At 39.6% G+C, this 17,479-nt stretch overlaps 1 protein-coding gene across 16 annotated transcripts in view; it reads left to right on the top strand.

The window, feature by feature from the left end:
- MLLT10 (MLLT10 histone lysine methyltransferase DOT1L cofactor) overlaps positions 1-17,479 on the top strand; it is a 238,787-nt gene that overhangs the window by 53,630 nt on the left and 167,678 nt on the right. Inside the window, exon 1 of one of the 16 annotated variants that reach the window (XM_037732575.1) lies at positions 4,228-4,248. The exons of the other annotated variants lie outside the window; for them this stretch is intronic. Within the exon in view, the coding sequence (XP_037588503.1) occupies positions 4,243-4,248 (6 nt within the window). The 5' untranslated portion in view covers positions 4,228-4,242. Of the gene's footprint in view, positions 1-4,227; positions 4,249-17,479 lie in introns of those variants that run through there. 16 annotated transcript variants of the gene reach the window in all.

Genomic DNA, 17,479 nt, shown 5'->3' with positions numbered 1-17,479 from the left:
AATTAAGACATCGTGATGTTTGTATCTGTTTATTACCTTTTTAAATTCGATTTGAAATCTCCCCGATTCCTGGTATCTTTTTGGTATCACAAATGAGTTTTGATTCAAACCTGGGCATTTTTGTATTGTCATGAGACTATACATCTTACTCAAACAGCTGTTTTAAGTAGTGTTCTCTTACACTTGTCTAACATAGGGAACGTGTGTGTGCCATCTTGTTAAGCCAGGTAGGGGAATGAAGTTCAGTTTCTCTATCCTGTCTCTGTTAACATTTGAGGGAAACTGTCCTTTACTTCTGTGCAGAGTTGGGAGTTGTGGCTCCCTTCCTGATCTCCATGGTGGATGTGGCCTCATTTGTTACTTTGTGTAGGTGAAAGTCTCTTTACTAGGTCTTCTCTGCCACCACTCTAGTAGGGACAGGGAGGGATGCCTTATTATTGGCAGATGGTGGTGGAAGTCCAGGCCTACCCTCTTTTCTCCACTGACACAGTGGGGAGTGGGTACTCATTAAGTAGCCAGCTGAAAGGAAAGTTCCAGTTCCCTACTTAACTTGTTCTGACACTACCTGGTGGGAATCTTGGACTCTTTTCATTATAGTCTTATGAGGGTGGATTTCTAGGTTTCCCATGTGATCATTGCTGGTATGGGTGGGGATAGTTGTTCTGTGGTGTTATGCTGGAGTAGAGCAGTCACTCTTCAAAGTTTTCTTTCTAGTTAACATACCGCTTTACTGGTAATTTGGTCTGGAGAGAGAAGGCTTTTGTTGGGGCTCTTTTGGTATGTGCCCATCAGTGTTCCTGACTTGCTCACTTCTTCCATTCCAGGAGTAGGATATATTTGGCAAAAAGAATAATACCCAGGGAATTTACTGCCATATTGTGCCTGTGTCCTGTGATTCTTAGCTAATTTGCTTTCTGTCTACCTTTCAGAGAATATTTGTTTTATTTATAATGTTTACATTTTAAATTTATATTTAGTAGGAGGAATAGGGAAAATTATGTCCATTCCATTCTCCCAGAAGTGTAAGTCTAACCTTTGATGTCATTGAGTATGCCCTGTTTTGCTCTTTGCTGTTTCATTGACTTCTGCTCTGATCTTTCTTTTGCTCTTTTAGTTTCTTAAGGAACAACATGAAGTCACTGATTTGTTTCTTTTCTAATATAGTCATTTAATTGTATAAATTTCTCTTTTAATTACTGCTTTAACTGCCTTAAAAATACTTGAGAGTTTTTCTCTTTTTTTAACCACTGGTTATTTTTATATTTCATTTTTTTGAGATGGAGTCTCACTCTCACTCAGGCTGGAGTGCCTGGTGTGATCTCGTCTCACTGTAAACTCCACCTTCCTGGTTTAAGCATTTCTGTGCCTCAGCCTCCCAAGTAGCTGGGATTACAGGTGCCTGCCACCATGCCTGGCTAATTTGTTTTGTTTTTTTTTTTTTTTTTCTTCTTTTTGAGACAGAGTCTCACTTTGTCGCCAGGCGCCAGGCTGGAGTGCAGTGGCACAATCTTGGCTCACTGCAACCTCTGCCTCCTGGGTTCAAGCGATTCTCCTGCCTCAGCCTCCTGAGTAGCTGGGATTACAGGCACCCACCACCATGCCCAGCTAATTTTTGTATTTTTAGTAGAGACGAGATTTCACCATGTTGGCCAGGATGGTTTCGATCTCTTGACCTCATGATCCGCCCGTCTCAGCCTCCCAAAGTGCTGGGATTACAGGCTTGAGCCACCATGCCCGGCCAATTTTTGTATGTTTAGTAGAGACAGCGTTTCACCATGTTGGCCAGGCTGGTCTTGAACTCTTGACCTCGTGATTCATCCTCCTTGGCCTCCCGAAGTGCTGGGATTACAGGCGTGAGCCACCGAGCCTGGCCCTTATTGGTTATTTTAAAAGTATGTTTTGATTACAAATATTGGGATTGTCTGTTGATTTTTATTTTTTTTCTGTCACTGACTTCTAAATTAATATCACATTAGTAAGAAAAAATTTATGGTAAGACTTGAAACCTTTTAAATTTACAAGAGTTGTTTTTTTGGCCTGAATATAGTGTATCTTGGTGAATGTTCCAAATGCACTTGAACAGAACTTGTAGTCTGCTAGTTTGCTAGAGCGTTCTATAAAGTTAATTAGGTTAGTTTAGTTAATGGTGTTATTCAAGCTTCTATATCCTTACCGATTTTCTGTCTACTGGTCCTATTATTATCATTCCTTTTTTTTTGGTACATGATGTCGCTCTGTCACCTAGGCTGGAGTGCCGTAGTGTGCACAGTCATAGCTCATTGAGCCTCCACCTCCTGGGCACAAGTGATCCTCACACCTCAGCCTCCCCCGTAGCTGGGACTACAGGCCATATGCCACCACACCCAGCTAATTTTTTTTTTTTTTTGAGGCAGAATCTCGCTCTGTCACCTAGGCTGGAGTGCAGTGGCATGATCTTGGCTCATTGCAACACCCACCTCTTGGGTTCAAGCAATTCTGCCTCAGCCTAGCTGGGATTACAGGTGTGCGCCACCACTTCTGGCTAATTTCTTGTACTTTTAGTAGAGACAGGGTTTCACCATGTTGGCCAAACTGGACTTTCATTCCTGCCCGCAGGTTATTCGCCTGCCTTGGCCTCCCAAAGTGCTGGGATTACAGGCGTGAGCCACCTATACCTACCCCATCGTTTCTTTTATCTCCTGTTTTGTGGATTTAGTTACAAATATGTTTGGCCGCATGAAGCTATCTGAAGATAATACTTTTTTGTGTGTGTGTGTGTTTTTTTTTTTCCTGTGTTTCATTTAGATTAGTAATTTTGGTTTCATGTGTTGTAAATCTTATAAAGTATATTTTTCATCTTAGTCTTTGTAATTTTCATCTTTAGAAGTTCAAATTTTAAAAATATGTTTTTACTTAATATGTTTCTTTTAGCTTTCTGATCATATGAAATATCGTGGTCATAATTGTTTTAAAGGACTTGTCTACTAATTCTGTTTTATGTTTCATTTCAAAATTGGTTTCTTTTTTTGTATCATAATGGGATATAATTTCCTGCTTCTATGTAAGTCTTATAAATATTGATTGACATTTTAGCCATTGTGAATTTTACCTTGTTCCCCACTTTCTCTAGTTTTGTTTGCCTTTGAAAAATATTTGTGGACTTTGTTCTGTGGCATTATTAAGTTGCTGGAAAACAGCTTCTTTCTGTTGGGTCTTTATGTTTTCTTTGATTGGACCAGGGCTGTGTTTAGAGTTAGTTTTTTCCTCCTTCTGAAGTCTTTCCTTTCTTAGTACTCTGGTGTGATATCTCCAGTGTGATATAAATTATATCACATCATTTCCTTTCGGACTTTTGGGTGTAGGTGCTATTCACATCCTTTTGTAAATTCTGGATGCTATTACCTCCGATTCTTTTGGTGATTTCTCACCTTGCCCTTGGATAGCTCCTTTACATTGCAAGTGCTGATTTGTCATTCAACCAAAAGTTCTAGGGTGAGCCTTTGTAGATCTCTTCATTTCTTTCTCTCTCTCCAGCTCTCTACTCAGTGCTGGTCTCCCTTGTGAGCTCTAGGCACCTTGGCCTCCTTGGACTTCCAACTCCGTTTCCTCAACTTGGGGAGACCACAGGTTCTGCCTGGGTTTCTCCTCCCTGTTCCACGACCTGGAAACTCTCTCAAGGCAGTAAGCTGGGCACATGTGTGGCCCGTTTGTTTGTTGTCTTCCAGGGATCACTGTCTTTTGTTACTTGTGTAGTATCTTCAGTGCTGTTGTTTCATTCATTTTATTAGGTTTTTATTATTTCATACAAGGAGGCTAAATCTGGTCCCCTTTATTCACTCCATCTTGACCACAAGTGGTATCATTGTGATTTTAATTTACATTTTCATGGAAAATGAACAAACTAGTCATGTAAATTAAATTATATTTAATTTACATTACATTTCAACTGATGATATTGAGCACTTGTATGTTGACCATTTGTGTGTTTTGTGACGAGTTTGTTCATTTAGCCTTTATTGTTCTTTTTTTTCTGTTTTTCATCTATTCGAGTTGCAGAAGGTGTTTATATGTCCTAAATACTGATCCTTTGTTAGATAAATGTTTTGTAAATACTTTCCCCAAGTCTATGTGGTTACCTATTTATTTTAACTGTACTTTTTGATGAGCAGAAATACTTATATCTGATAAGTTTAATTTATCAGTGTTTTCTTTTGTAGTTATTGCTTACTGTGAGCTAAGACACTTTTGCCTAACCTCGAAGTCATGAAGGTAATTTCCTTTAATTCCTCTAAAAGGCTTTGGTTTTGCTAATTTATATTTAGGTCTGTAATGCATCTGAAATTATTTTTGTAGGTTTGAATTTTTTTTTTTGGACACGGAATCTTGCTCTGTTGCCTAGGCTGGAGTGCAGTGGTGCGCTCTTGGCTCATTGCAGCCTCCACCTCCCGGGTTCCAGCAATTCTCCTGTCTCAGGCTCCTGAGTAGCTGGGACTGTAGACACGTGCCACCACGTCTGACTGATTTTTGTATTTTTAGTAGGGATGGGGTTTCACCTTGTTGGCCAGGCTGGTCTTGATTTCCTGATAGTGTGATCCACCTGCCTTGGCCTCCCAAAGTGCTGGGATTATAGGTGTAAGCCACTGTGCCAGGCCAGATTTGATTTTTTTGCATATGGCTATCCAGTTGTTTTCCCGTTTGTTGAAAAGAATCTCCTTTCCTCACTGGATTGCTTTGGTGGAACATCACATGGCTATATCAGTGGGATCTCTTTCAGAAATCTTTATTCTACTCCACAGATCTATTTGTCTAGCCCTGTACAAAATTTTGATTATTTTGTAACTTTATATTGTCTTGAAGTCAGAATTGCAAGTCCTAAAACCTTTTTCTTCTTTTTCAAAGTTCTGAATATTCTGTCTTTCATGTTTCCATATGAATTTTAGTAATGTCTTTTCTGTCTTCTCTATAAACGGCTGATGGGATCATGATTGTAATTGCCTTGAATCTATTGATCAGTTTGAATTGATTTTTGTATGTTGACCTGTTTCTTACAACCCTACTTAAGTCATATTAATTCTACTAGTTTTTTTGGTAGATTACTTAGATTTTTCTAATAGATGATTGTCGTAAAACACAGTTTTTTCTCTTTTTTCTTCAATTGTAATTCCTTTTATTCTCATCCTTTACAGAATGGACTTAATCTTGTTTTCTTTCTTTGAGCAGAGCATTCAGTGTTATACCATTAATTATAAGTCAGTTGTAGGGGTTTTATTGATGAACTTTATCAGATTGTTTTCAAATATAGGTTTTATTATTATTTAGATATGGCAAGGCCAACAGTACTCAGCATGACTGCCATTGAAAAGATAGTTTCTTATAGTCACAGGCCCCAGGAGGAGTTGTCATGCCATGCCACGGAGAATACACAGGTTAAATAAGGTTTAATCCTAGCTTCCTGAGAGTTTATGTAATGAATGGATATTGAGTTTTCTCAAAAGCTTTTTCTGTATGTATTGAGATGATGCTGTATTTTTAAAGATATTAATGTAAATTTCATTTTTTTTTGTTTGTTTGTTTTATTTTCAAATGTTATACTAAATGCCTCTTGATGTCTTGGTGTATTACTCTTTTTTTATAATTTTTTTTGGAGATGGGTACAGTGGCGTGATCACTGCTCCCTACAACCTCCGCCTTCTAGGTTCAAGCGATTTTCCTGCTTCAGCCTCCCGAGTAGCTGGGATGATGAGCGAGTGTCACTGTGTCCGGCTAATTGTTTTGTGGAGATGGGGTTTCACCATGTTGGCCTGGGAGATCTCCTGACCTCAAGTGATCCTCCTGCCTTGCCCTCCCAAACTGCTGGGATTACAGGTGTGAGCCACTGGAGCTGGCCTATTCTTTTTATATATGGTTGGATTTAAATTGCTAATATTAAATATTTTTGCGTCTTTGTATGTGAGGGATTTTAGTGTAATCTTGTTGCTTATTGTCAGGTGCTGGTATTGGTATATTCATTGGTATTACACATGCTAAACTTAGAAGTGATTTGGGAAGTACTGTCTCCTCTATTTTCTGGAAATGTTTGTGTGAGATTGATGCTCTTTTTTCTTTAGTGGTTGAATGAATTTATTAATGAAAAAATCTGAGTCTGTAAAGTTTTTTTTGGGGAAGGATTTTGATAATGAATTCAACTTATAGCGCTCCTCAGATACTCTGTTTTGTCTTGTCAGTCTTGGTAAGTTTTGTTTTCAAAGAATTTTTTTCACCTAAGCTTTTGAATTTGTCAGCATAAAGTCATTATAATAATCTTTAGCCCTCTTAATATATTTGGGATCATGGAGGTAATTCCCCCTTTATTCTTGATAGTAGTAATTCGTATTCTTCCTGTTTTTAAAAAAAGTAATTTAGCTTGCAGATTGTCAACTTTGTAGGTCTTTCCAAAGTGTTACCAGAAAGGGGGCCCAATCCAGACTCCAAGAGAAGGGCAATCCAGACCCTAAGAGAGGGGTTCTTGGATTTTGTGCAAGAAAGCATTTGAGGCAAATTCATAAAGTAAAAGCAAGTTTATTAAGAAAGAAAAGGGGCTGGGCGTGGTGGCTCACGCCTGTAATGACACCACTTTGGGAGGCTGAGGTGGGCAGATCACAAGGTCAAGAGATTGAGACCATCCTGGCCAACATGGTGAAACCCCATCTCTACTAAAATACAAAAGTTAGCTGGGTCTGGTGGCGCACACCTACCTGTAGTCCCAGCTACTCGGGAGGCTCAGGCAGGAGAATTGCTTGAACCCGGGTGACAGAGGTTGTAGTGAGCCGAGATCACACCATTGCACTCCAGCCTAGTGCCTGGCAACAGAGCAAAACTCTGTCTCCAAAAAAAAATAAATAAATAAAAGAATGACTACTCCATAAGCAGAGCAGTGCCGTGGACCACTGGTTGCCCATTTTTATGAGGATATCTTGATTGTATGCTAAACAAGGGGTGGATTATTCATGAGTTTTCTGGGAAGGGGGCGGGCAATTCCCAGAACTGGGGATTCCTCCCCTTTTAAGACCATGGCATTTGTAAACTGTCTTGGCGCTGGTGGGAGTGTCTCTTAGCATGTTAATGTATTATAATTAGTGTATAATGAGCAGTGAGGACTACCACAGGTCAGTTTTGTCACCATCTTAGCTTTGGTGGGTTTTGGCCCCCTTCTTTATAACAGACTGTTTTATCAGCAAGGTTTTTATGACTTGTATCTTGTGCCAACCTCTTATCTCATTCTGTGACTGTCACTCAGGTTCAGAGGCCTCTGACAATAGGACCAACTTTGACTTCAGATTTTCTGTTACTTTTCTGTTTCATTTTCTTCAGCTCTTTTTACTATTTCTTTCTTTTTTTTTTTTTTTTTNTTTTTTTTTCTACTTTGGGTTTACTTTGCTCTTTTATAGGTTCTTTAGGTAGAACCCTACTTACGTTACGTTACGTTACGTTACGTTATGTACAGAGTCTTGCAGCGTCGCCCAAGCTGGAGTGCAGTGCTGCAATCTTGGCTCACTACAACCTCTGCATCCCAGGTTCAAGTGATTCTTCTGCCTCAGCCTCCTGAGTAGCTGGGATTACAGGCACTCACCGCCACAGCCAGCTAATTTTTATATTTTTAGTAGAGTTGGGGTTTCACCATGTTAGCCAGGCTGGTCTTGGTCGAATTCGAGACCTCCGGTGATCCTCTTGCCTTGGCCTTTGAAAGTGCTGCCATGACAGACATGAGCCACTGTTCCTGGCTGCTAGATCATTAATTTTATATCTATCTGTTTTTCTAATGTGGTTAGGAAACATAATCTGTATGATTTCCATTGTTTTCATTTCATTGTGTCCTGCTTTGTGGCTCAGTATGTTTTCTTTCATGGTGAATGCACTCAGTTCACCTGAAAAGACTGTTTATTGTGGTTTTAACATTTCTCAGATTATCTGTCTTGATTGGTCCTTTTTTTTTTTTTTTTTTTTTTTTTTTTTTTTTTTTTTTGGTCTGGTTGTGTCAATCACAAAGAGGGATGCTAAAATATCTTACTATGTTTGGGGCACTGACTATGCCTTATGCTAATTTTTTGCTTCATATATTTTGAAGCATTGTTTTTAGGTGCATACATTTACAATTATGACTTCTTCATTGTCTGACTTACTGTGAAATGTCCCTACCTCTCTTTACTGTGTAGCCACTCACCATCTTTTTTTGTTGTTTGTTTTTTTTTTTTTTTTTAAATGGAGTCTCACTCTGTTACCAAGGCTGAAGTATGGTGTTGTGATCTCGGCTAACTGTAACCTTCACCTCCTAAGTTTAAGCAATTCTCCTGCTTCAGCCACCCTAGTAGTTGGAACTACAGGTGTGTGCCACCATGCTTGGCTAATTTTTGTATTTTTAGTAGGGACAGGATTCTGCCATGTTGGCCAGGCTAGTCTCGAACCCCTGGCCTCACATGATCTGCCTGCCTTGGCCTCCCAAAGTGCTTGGATTACATGCGTGAGCCACCCTACACCTAGCCTATCTATTTGCTTTTGAGCTGTTTGTGTCTTCACTTAAAGTGTGTTTCTTGGCCAGGCGCAGAGGCTCATACCTGTAATCCCAGTGCTTTGGGAGGCTGAGGCAGGCATATAATGATGTCAAGATATCAAGACCATCCTGGCCAACGTGGTGAAACCCGTCTCTACTGAAAATACAAAAATTAGCCGGGCATGGTGACACATGCCTGCAGTCTTAGCTACTTGGGAGGCTGAGGCAGGAGAATCGCTTGAACCTGGGAGGCAGAGGTTACAGTGAGCCAAGATCGCACCATTGCACTGCAGCCTGGCGACAGAGTCGAGATTCTTGTCTCAAAAAGTAAAAAAAGTATGTTTCTTACAGACACCATGTGATTGAGTTTTACTTTTCTATGTGTGCTAATACACTATTTATTTATTTTTGAGACAGTCTGTACATCACTACAATCAATTTTAGGACACTTACATCCCCTCAAAAAGCTCTTTGGTCCATTAACAGTCATTCTCCATTACCCTACTCCCTTAGCTCCTGGCAATCACTAATCTTCATTCTATCTCTATCCTTATTCAGGACATTTCATATAAATGGAATCATATACTGTATAGTGTATTATGAGTGGCTTCTTTCTCCTAGCATAATGTACAAGCATTTGTTTTGTAGCATTTCTTAGAACTTTGTTCCTTTTTATTGTCAAATAATATTCCATTGAATGGCTATACTACATTTTCTTTACTCATTCATTAATTGATGGACTTTTAGGTTGTATATACTTTTGCAATATTATAGATAATGTTATTATCATGAACATTTGTCTGTAAATCCCGGCATTTATTTTCAGTTCTCTTAGGTGTAGGATTTTTGTTTCATGCTGTAACTCTGTTTAACCTTTTGAAAAACTGAAAAAGAGGCTGTACCGTTTTAAATTATCAGCAACAATATATGAAAGTTTCAATTTCTCCATCACTTTGCCAACATTTTTTATTGTTTGGTTTTTGATTTTAGCCATCCTACAGGGCATAAGGTATTATCTCATTGTGGTGTTTATTTTTGTTTATTTTTTTCGTTATAGTTATTTATTTATTTTTTAGACAGAGTCTCACTCTGTCGTTCAGGCTGGAGTGCAGTGGTGTGATATCTTGACTCAGCACAACCTTCGCCTCCCAGGTTCAAGCGTTCTCTTGCCTTAGCCTCCTGAGCGCCTGGGATTACAGGTGCCTACCACCACGCCCAACTAATTTTTGTATTTTTAGTAGAGATGGAGTTTCACCATGATGACCAGGCTAGTCTCAACCCCTGACCTCAGGTGATCCACCTACCTAGGCCTCCCAGAGCGCTGGGATTATAGGCGTGAGCCACTGTGCCTGGCCTGGTGTTGATTTTTAATCCTTAATGATTAATGATGTTAAGCATCTTTTCATGTGCTTATTGGTCATTTATATATTTTCTTAGGAGAAATGTCTAGTCAGATCTTTTGTTAAGTTTTTTTTTTTTTTTGAGACAGAGTTTCACTTGCTCTGTCACCCAGGCTAGAGTGCAATGGCGTGATTGCGGCTCACTGCAACCTCTGCCTCCCAGGTTCAAGTGACTCTCCTGTGTCAGCTGCCCGAAGAGCTGGGACTGCAGGTGCCCACTATCACGCCCGGCTAGTTTTTTGTATTTTTAGTAGAAACAGCGTTTCACTGTGTTAGCCAGGATGGTCTCGAACTCCTGACCTCATGATCTACCTGCCTCGGCCTTCCGAAGTGCTGGGATTACAGGCGTGAGCCACTGTGCCCGGCCCTTTGTTCAATTTTTTAACTGGGCTACATAGTTTTTTAGTTTTGAGTGGTAGAGCTCATTATCCTGGTTACAAACTACTTATCAGACATGTGACTTGTAAATATATTTCTTCCATCCTTTTACTTTTATGATGGTTTTGTTTGTAACAAAAAAGCCTGTAGGTTTGGTAAACTCTAAGTATTTTTTCTTCTGTTGCCTCTGCTTTTAGTGTTGTGTCTAAAAATTTTTGTTCAATCAAGTCCTTAAAGACTTACCACTTCTGTTTTTTTCTAAAGTTTTAGCTCTATCATTTAGATCTGCAATCATGTTGAGTTAATTTTTGTATATAATATCAGGAAGGGTTTCAGCTTATTTCTTTTAAACATTCATCTAGCAACTTAAATATATTTCTTTACTCTTTTCAGTCTGTTTATATAGTATTACCACTTATGGCTAATGTTGTAAAAGTTGTAAAGTGTACAAAGCTTGTAACTTATTCTTTTATATCACCTCTGTTTGCTGTCATTTATGCTGTTGTCATGTGTGTTGGATCTACATATATTATAAGCTGCAAAAAAGAACAATATAAGTTTGACTTTCAGTAATGTAATGTTAAGAACTTAAGAGCTACAAGTCTTCTAAGTTTACCCAGATATTTACCATTTGTGGTAGTCGTCTTTGTCTTCTAAAGATTTGCATTTTCTAGCATAATTTCTCTTAATTCTGAAGAATTTCTTTAGCCTTTCTTGCAGGGCATATCTTTTGGTGATAAATTATGTTTGCTTTCTTTTATTTGAAAGTATGTCTTTTAGCCGGGCGCGGTGGCTCAAGCCTGTAATCCCAGCACTTTGGGAGGCTGAGGCGGGTGGATCACGAGGTCAAGAGATCAAGACCATCCTGGTCAACACGGTGAAACCCCGTCTCTACTAAAAATACAAAAAATTAGCTGGGCATGGTGGCGCGTGCCTGTAATCCCGGCTGCTCAGGAAGCTGAGGCAGGAGAATTGCCTGAACCCAGGAGGCGGAGGTTGCGGTGAACCGAGATCGTGTCATTGCACTCCAGCCTGGGTAACGAGAGCGAAACTCCGTCTCAAAAAAAAAAAAAAGAAAGTATGTCTTTTACCTGTATTTTTTAAGGTAATTGTGGTTGTATAGAATTCTGTGTTGACAGTGCTTTATCTTTTAGCAGTTTAAGTATTTTACTTTCGTTTGGCTTCCATATTTTGTGATAAGAAATCTGCCATTCATCCAGCCACTGTTCACTCTGTGAAATGTGACATTTTCTTTTGGTCCTTCAAGATTTTTCCCTCTGTTTGCTTTTTAGCAAGGCATTTGGCTTTTGGAGTTTGCTGAGATTCTTGAATCTGTAAATTTGTCTATTTTCAAATTGAAGAAATTTTCAGCCATCATTTCTTGAAAATTTTCTTTCCTGCCTCATATTCTTTCTCTCTTCTTTTTTAGGCCTTTGGTTATATATGTGAGATCCTGAAGCACCCAGCCTGCCGCCCCTTTTTTGGCCTATGTGCTCTTTTTCAGATTAGATTCTATCTATCGATGTAGCTTCAAGTTCACTGACTCTTTTGTCATCTCAGATTTGTTGTTAAGCTATTTTCTTTCTTTTGTGTGTGTGTGTGTGTGTGTGTGTTTTTAAATTTGAGACTGAGTCTTGCTCTTTTGCCCAGGCTGGAGTACACTGGTGCAATTATATTACTGCAGCCTTGAAATCCCAGGCATAAGTGATCCCCCTGCCTCAGCCCTCTGAGTATTTAAGAATAGACACTGGTGCTACTGTGCTTAGCTTCCAGTTTTTTTTTTTTTTTTGGTGAGCATCCTGTCTTGTTTGTTACAGGTTTTTTTTTCATTGACTGAATAGAACTTAATTGTAATACCTGTTCTAAAACTTTTTTCTGGCCGAGCCCCGTGGCTCATGTCTGTAATCCCACTATTTTTAGTAGAGATAGCTTTTGCCTTGTTGCCTAGGGTGGTCTCCAACTCCTGAGCTCAAATGATTCGTCCCATTCTGCGCCCCCACAATTGCTAAGATTATAGCCAAGAGCTACCACAACTGGCCTACTACTTATTTTTGTCTTTAGTGGGGAGATTTTATTAGCATTTAGTGATGTATTTCTATAAAACTTCACATTATAAAGGAAATGATAGATTTTGACATAGAGCAAAGAAATCATTCATAATCTTATCCTTACCACAGTCCTATTTATATATTTTGTGTGTTTTTTTTTTTTTTTTTTTGTGGAGTCTTGCACTATCACCCAGGCTGGAGTGCAATGGTGTGATCTCTGCTCACTGAGACCGCCGCCTCGTGTGTTCAAGTGATTCTTCTGCCTCAGCCTCCCAAGTAGCTGGGATTACAGGTGTAGACTGCCATGCCTGGCTAATTTTTTTTTTTTTTTTTTTTTTTTTTTCTATTTTTATTAGAGACGTGTTTCACTATGTTGGCCAGCCTTGTCTCGAACTCCTGACCCCATGATCTGCCTGCCTCGGCCTCCTGAAGTGTTAGGATGTTAGGCGTGAGCCACCGCGTCTGGCCTATTTTGTGTGTTTTCTTTTAATGTTGAGCGAATTTTTTTTAAACTTGGTTAAAATCTTTGTGAGTAGTGAATTAGTTACATCATTGTTATGGCATTAGACTTTTTATTTTGAGATGAGATCTCACTCTGTCACCCAGGCTGCTTGAGTGCACTGATGTGACTTCAGCTTACTGCAGTCTTGACTCCCTGGACTGAAGTGATCCTCCCACCTCAGCCTCCTGAATAGCTGAGACTACAGGCTTGCACCATCACACCCAACTAATTTTCTGTGTTTTTGGTAGAGACAGAGTTTATGTTTCCTAGGCTGGTCTTGAACTCCTAACTTCAAGTGATCCATCTGCCTTGGCCTCCCAAAGTGCCGAAATTACAAGTGTGAGCCACTGTGGCCAGCCAGACTTCTATAAAGTTTTATAGTTATAAATGGTTATATAAAATATAGTTGTACATACATTTATCATGTCTTGAAGGTAAAGTATATAAATGATATACTGATAACACAAAGGTAATTTACAAATGCTATATATTATATTATTTTCTTTGGCTGTCTAGAAGTGAAGTAATTAAATTGGATTTTTTTCTTGGTTCACATTGCTTAATCACTGTCCAAAAGAATGGGATTATGGTGTGTCATTGAAATTATATAAAAATGAATGTTCACTTTTTTTTTTTTTTTTCCTAAGACAGAGTCTTGCTCTGTCACCCAGGCTGGAATGCAGTAGTGCCATCTCAGCTCACTGCAACCTCTGCCTCCCGGGTTTAAGTGTGCCTCAGACTCCTGAGTACCTAGGATTGCAGGTGCACACCACCATGTCTGTTTAATTTTTGTATTTCTAGTAGAGACGAGGTTTTGCCATGTTGGCCAGGCTGGTCTTGAACTTCTGACCTTAGGTGATCTGCTCTCCTTGGCCTCCCAAAGTGCTGGGATTACAGGCATGAGCCCATCTCGCACAGCCTATTTTTTAAAATTAAATTTTTTTCTTTCTTTCTGTTTTTTCTTTTTTTTTTTTTTTGGTTATAGCAGCAATGGGATGTTTGTGATTTTGTTTAGTCTATCCCTTGATCATGTAGTTTTCGAGTTATTTTGCTTAGAGACTGTGCCTGATGTTAGGGGTAACCATAGCCATAAAATGGAGCTTATAATCTAGCAGAGGAGTTAACTTAATTGCTTAATTAGTTAGCTAATTGTACTATATTGCCAAGAAGGAAAGCATAGGTAAATCATAATATGGCACCTAACCTGATCTGTAGATTCAGAGACACTGTCTCTGATGAAGTGATGTTAAGCAAGAACCTGAGGGACAAATAGAAGTTATCCAGCTGCAAAGGAGGGTATAGTGAATAATATTCCATTTAGAGTAAAAACAACCCGTTTAAAGCCTTTGAAGTAGGAATGAGCTCTGGAGAATTTATAGAATTGAAAGAAGAAAAAAGGCAGTGTTGCCCATAAAGTGAAATGTTGGAAAGAGGAGAGTTGTGGAGATAAGAAGGGGTGTATGATCGAGGGAAACTATTGAAGTTTTTTTTTTTTTTTTTTTTTTTTTTTTTTTTTTGAGACCGAGTCACGCCCTGTCACCCAGGCTGGAGTGCAGTGGCAGGATCTCATCTCACTGCAATCTCTGCCTCTGGGTTTCATGTGATTCTCCTGCCTCAGCCTCCCAAGTAGCTGGGATTACAGGCATGTGCCACCACACCAGCTAATTTTTGTATTTTTAGTAGAGACCAGGTTTCACCATGTTGGCCAGGATGATCTCTATCTCTTGATCTCATGATCCCTTGCCTGGGCCTCCAAAAGTGCTGGGAATGCAGGTGTGAGCCACTGAGCCCGGCCTGTCAAAGTGTTTTTAAGTGGGTGGTGATATGTATGGATTTGCATTTCTGTAATTCGTTGTGTTGTTGTGAAAAGTTCATTCTGCAGATTGGTGATAGTTGGTTAAGAGTGACTATTAGGAGACTACAGGCATTCCTCATTATCTTTGGTTTTGTTTTCCTTGGTTTTAGTTACCCATGGTCAACCTCTTTGAAAATAGGTGAGTAGAGTATGGTAAGGTAGAATCATGTGTAATGGAGGAAGGAGGTGTGTTCTGAGAAATTCCTCATTAGGTGATTTTGTCATTGCACAATCACCCTAGAATATACTGAAAGCTAGATTGTATAGCCTACTACATATCTAGGCTATATAGTATATAGTCTTTTGCTCCTAGGCTTCAAACTTGTACATTTCATTACTGAATCCTGTAGGCAGCTTAACATAATGGTAAGTATTTGTGTTTCTAAACATAGAAAAGGTACAGTCAAAATAATGGTATGAAAGATTTAAGGAAAAAAAGAACACCAGTGCACTTTCGTAGGGCTTTACCATGAATGAAGCTTGCAGGACTAGAAGTAGCTCTGGTGAGTCAGTGAATAAGTGGTGAGTGAATGTGAAAACCCAGGACATTACTGTACATAACTGATAGGGTTTGACTGTGTATCCCCACCCAAATCTCATCTCTAATTGTAATTCATATGTTAAAGGAGGGAGGTGATTGGACCCTCCTGGGTTCAGGCAATTCTTGTGCCTCCTACTTAGCTGGGACTGCAGGCGTGTGCCAGCATGTTCAGTGACTTTTTTTGTATTTTTAGTAGAGATGGGGTTTTACTATGTTGGCCAGGCTGGGCTTTAACTCCTGACCTCAGGTGATCAGCTTGCTTTGGCCTCTCAAATTTGTCCTGGGATTATAGGCATGAGCCATTACACCCAGTTTGTTCTGTTTTATTATTGTTATTAATCTCTTACTATGCCTAATTATAAATTAAATTTTTTCATAGGTATGTGTACATAGCAGGTGCTCAGCACCATTTGTGGTTTCAGACACCTACTGGGGCTCTTAGATTGTTTCTTCCATGGATAACTGGGGGTCTCCTGTGTTTAGGAGGTGACTGAAGTGGTCCTGATGAAAGGTGATGCTGGCTTTAAGTAGGGTAATAGTAGAGATGGAGAGAGACAGGGAGATCTCACCAGTATTTAGGAAGAGGAAGGGCAAAATACAGTTGTGGATTAAAAGTGAGGTTAGGGAGTAAGGTATGAAGTAGTCAAAGATTATGTATACTAGGTGTCTTGCATGAACAATGTGTCATTGAAAATATCATTACCAATATATGGAAAGAGCAGGAAGAGAAGGTTTTGTCATATATTGTGAAGCATTTAAAGTGTCTATGTAGGCTGGCTGTGGTGGCTTGCGCCTGTAATCCTAGCACTTTAGAAGGCCGAGGTGGGTACATCACTTGAGGCCAGGAGTTTGAGAGCTACCTGGGCAACATGACGAAACCCCATTTCTGCTAAAAATAGAACAAGTTAGCTGGTAGCACACACCTGTAATCCCAACTCCTTGGGAAAATGAGGCAGGAGAGTTGTTTGAACCCAGGAGGTGGAGGTTGCAGTGAGCTGAGATCAAGCCACTGTATTCCAACCTGGGCAGCAGGGCGAGACTGTGTCAAAATAAAGTGTTTATGTAGCATATAGAGTTTTACACTTGAACCTGAGGACGGATACAAATAGATAAAATTTGGGAGTCACTGTTTTATAATTTAGCTGGTAATGGAAATTTGGACAATGAATAAGATTGTGTAGTGTTTCACATGAAATAAGATGATGTCTTAGGCCAGAGCCCTGAGGAACTTCACCATTTAAAGGTTTGGTAGGGTGATCAGAAAGTGCTGCCAAAGAGGTAAGAGGAAAATCAGGAGAGTAAAATACTGAAAGGCAAGAAATACAGTGCTATGAGTCTGTTTGGTGTTGCTATAAAGGAATACCTGAAACTGGGTAGATTATTAATATAAAGAAAAGAGGTCGCTGGGTGTGATAGCTCACACCTGTAATCCCAGCACTTTGGGAGGCAGAGGTGGGCAGATCACGAGGTCAGGAGAATGAGACCAGCCTGGCCTATATGGTGAAACCCTCTCTCTACTAAAAATACAGAAATTAGCCAGGCGTGGTGGCATGTGCCTGTAGTCCCAGCTACTCAGGAGGCTAAGGCAGAAGAATCGCTTGAACCCAGGAGGCGGAGGTTGCAGTGAGCCAAGATCACACCACTATACTTCATCCAGCTTGGGCAACAGAGTGAGACACCGTCTCAGAAAAAGGAAAGAAAAGAGGTTTTATTTGCTTCACAGTTCTGCAGGCTCTGCAAGCATACCGCCAACATCTTTAGGCTCAGGAAGCTTTTACTCATGCAGGAGTGGGAATGAGGAGCAGGAGTGTCACGTGGTGAGAGAAGGGAGCAAGATGCTAGGCTCTTTTTAACAATCAGATCTCACATGAACTAATAATAGCAAGAAACACACTAGAACAGCACCAAGACATTCATGAGGGATCTGCCCTCATTACCCAAACACCTTTTGCTAGGGTTCCACCTTCAACATTGGGATTATATTTTTACATGAGATTGGGAGGCACAAATTTCTAAACATTATCAATAGGCTCTATTTTTTTAAAAATTATTTTTGTAGAAACGAGGTCTCACTTTGTTGCTTAGGCAGATTTTGAACTCATGATTTCAAGTGGTCCTCCCATTTTGACCTCCAAAAGTGCTGGGGTTATATGCATGAGCCACTGCACCCAGCCTCAGTAGGCTTTTACAGTTTATGCTTTCTGTACTTTTAAAACCATTTCAACTTAATTTTTTTTTTTTTTTTTTTT

This window comes from Cebus imitator, unplaced genomic scaffold, assembly GCF_001604975.1.
Source record: "Cebus imitator isolate Cc_AM_T3 unplaced genomic scaffold, Cebus_imitator-1.0 Scaffold456, whole genome shotgun sequence".
In the NCBI taxonomy this organism is placed as follows: domain Eukaryota; kingdom Metazoa; phylum Chordata; class Mammalia; order Primates; family Cebidae; genus Cebus; species Cebus imitator.
The sequence above is the reverse complement of the archived record's forward strand: the minus strand, read 5'-3'. Positions and strand labels throughout refer to the sequence as shown.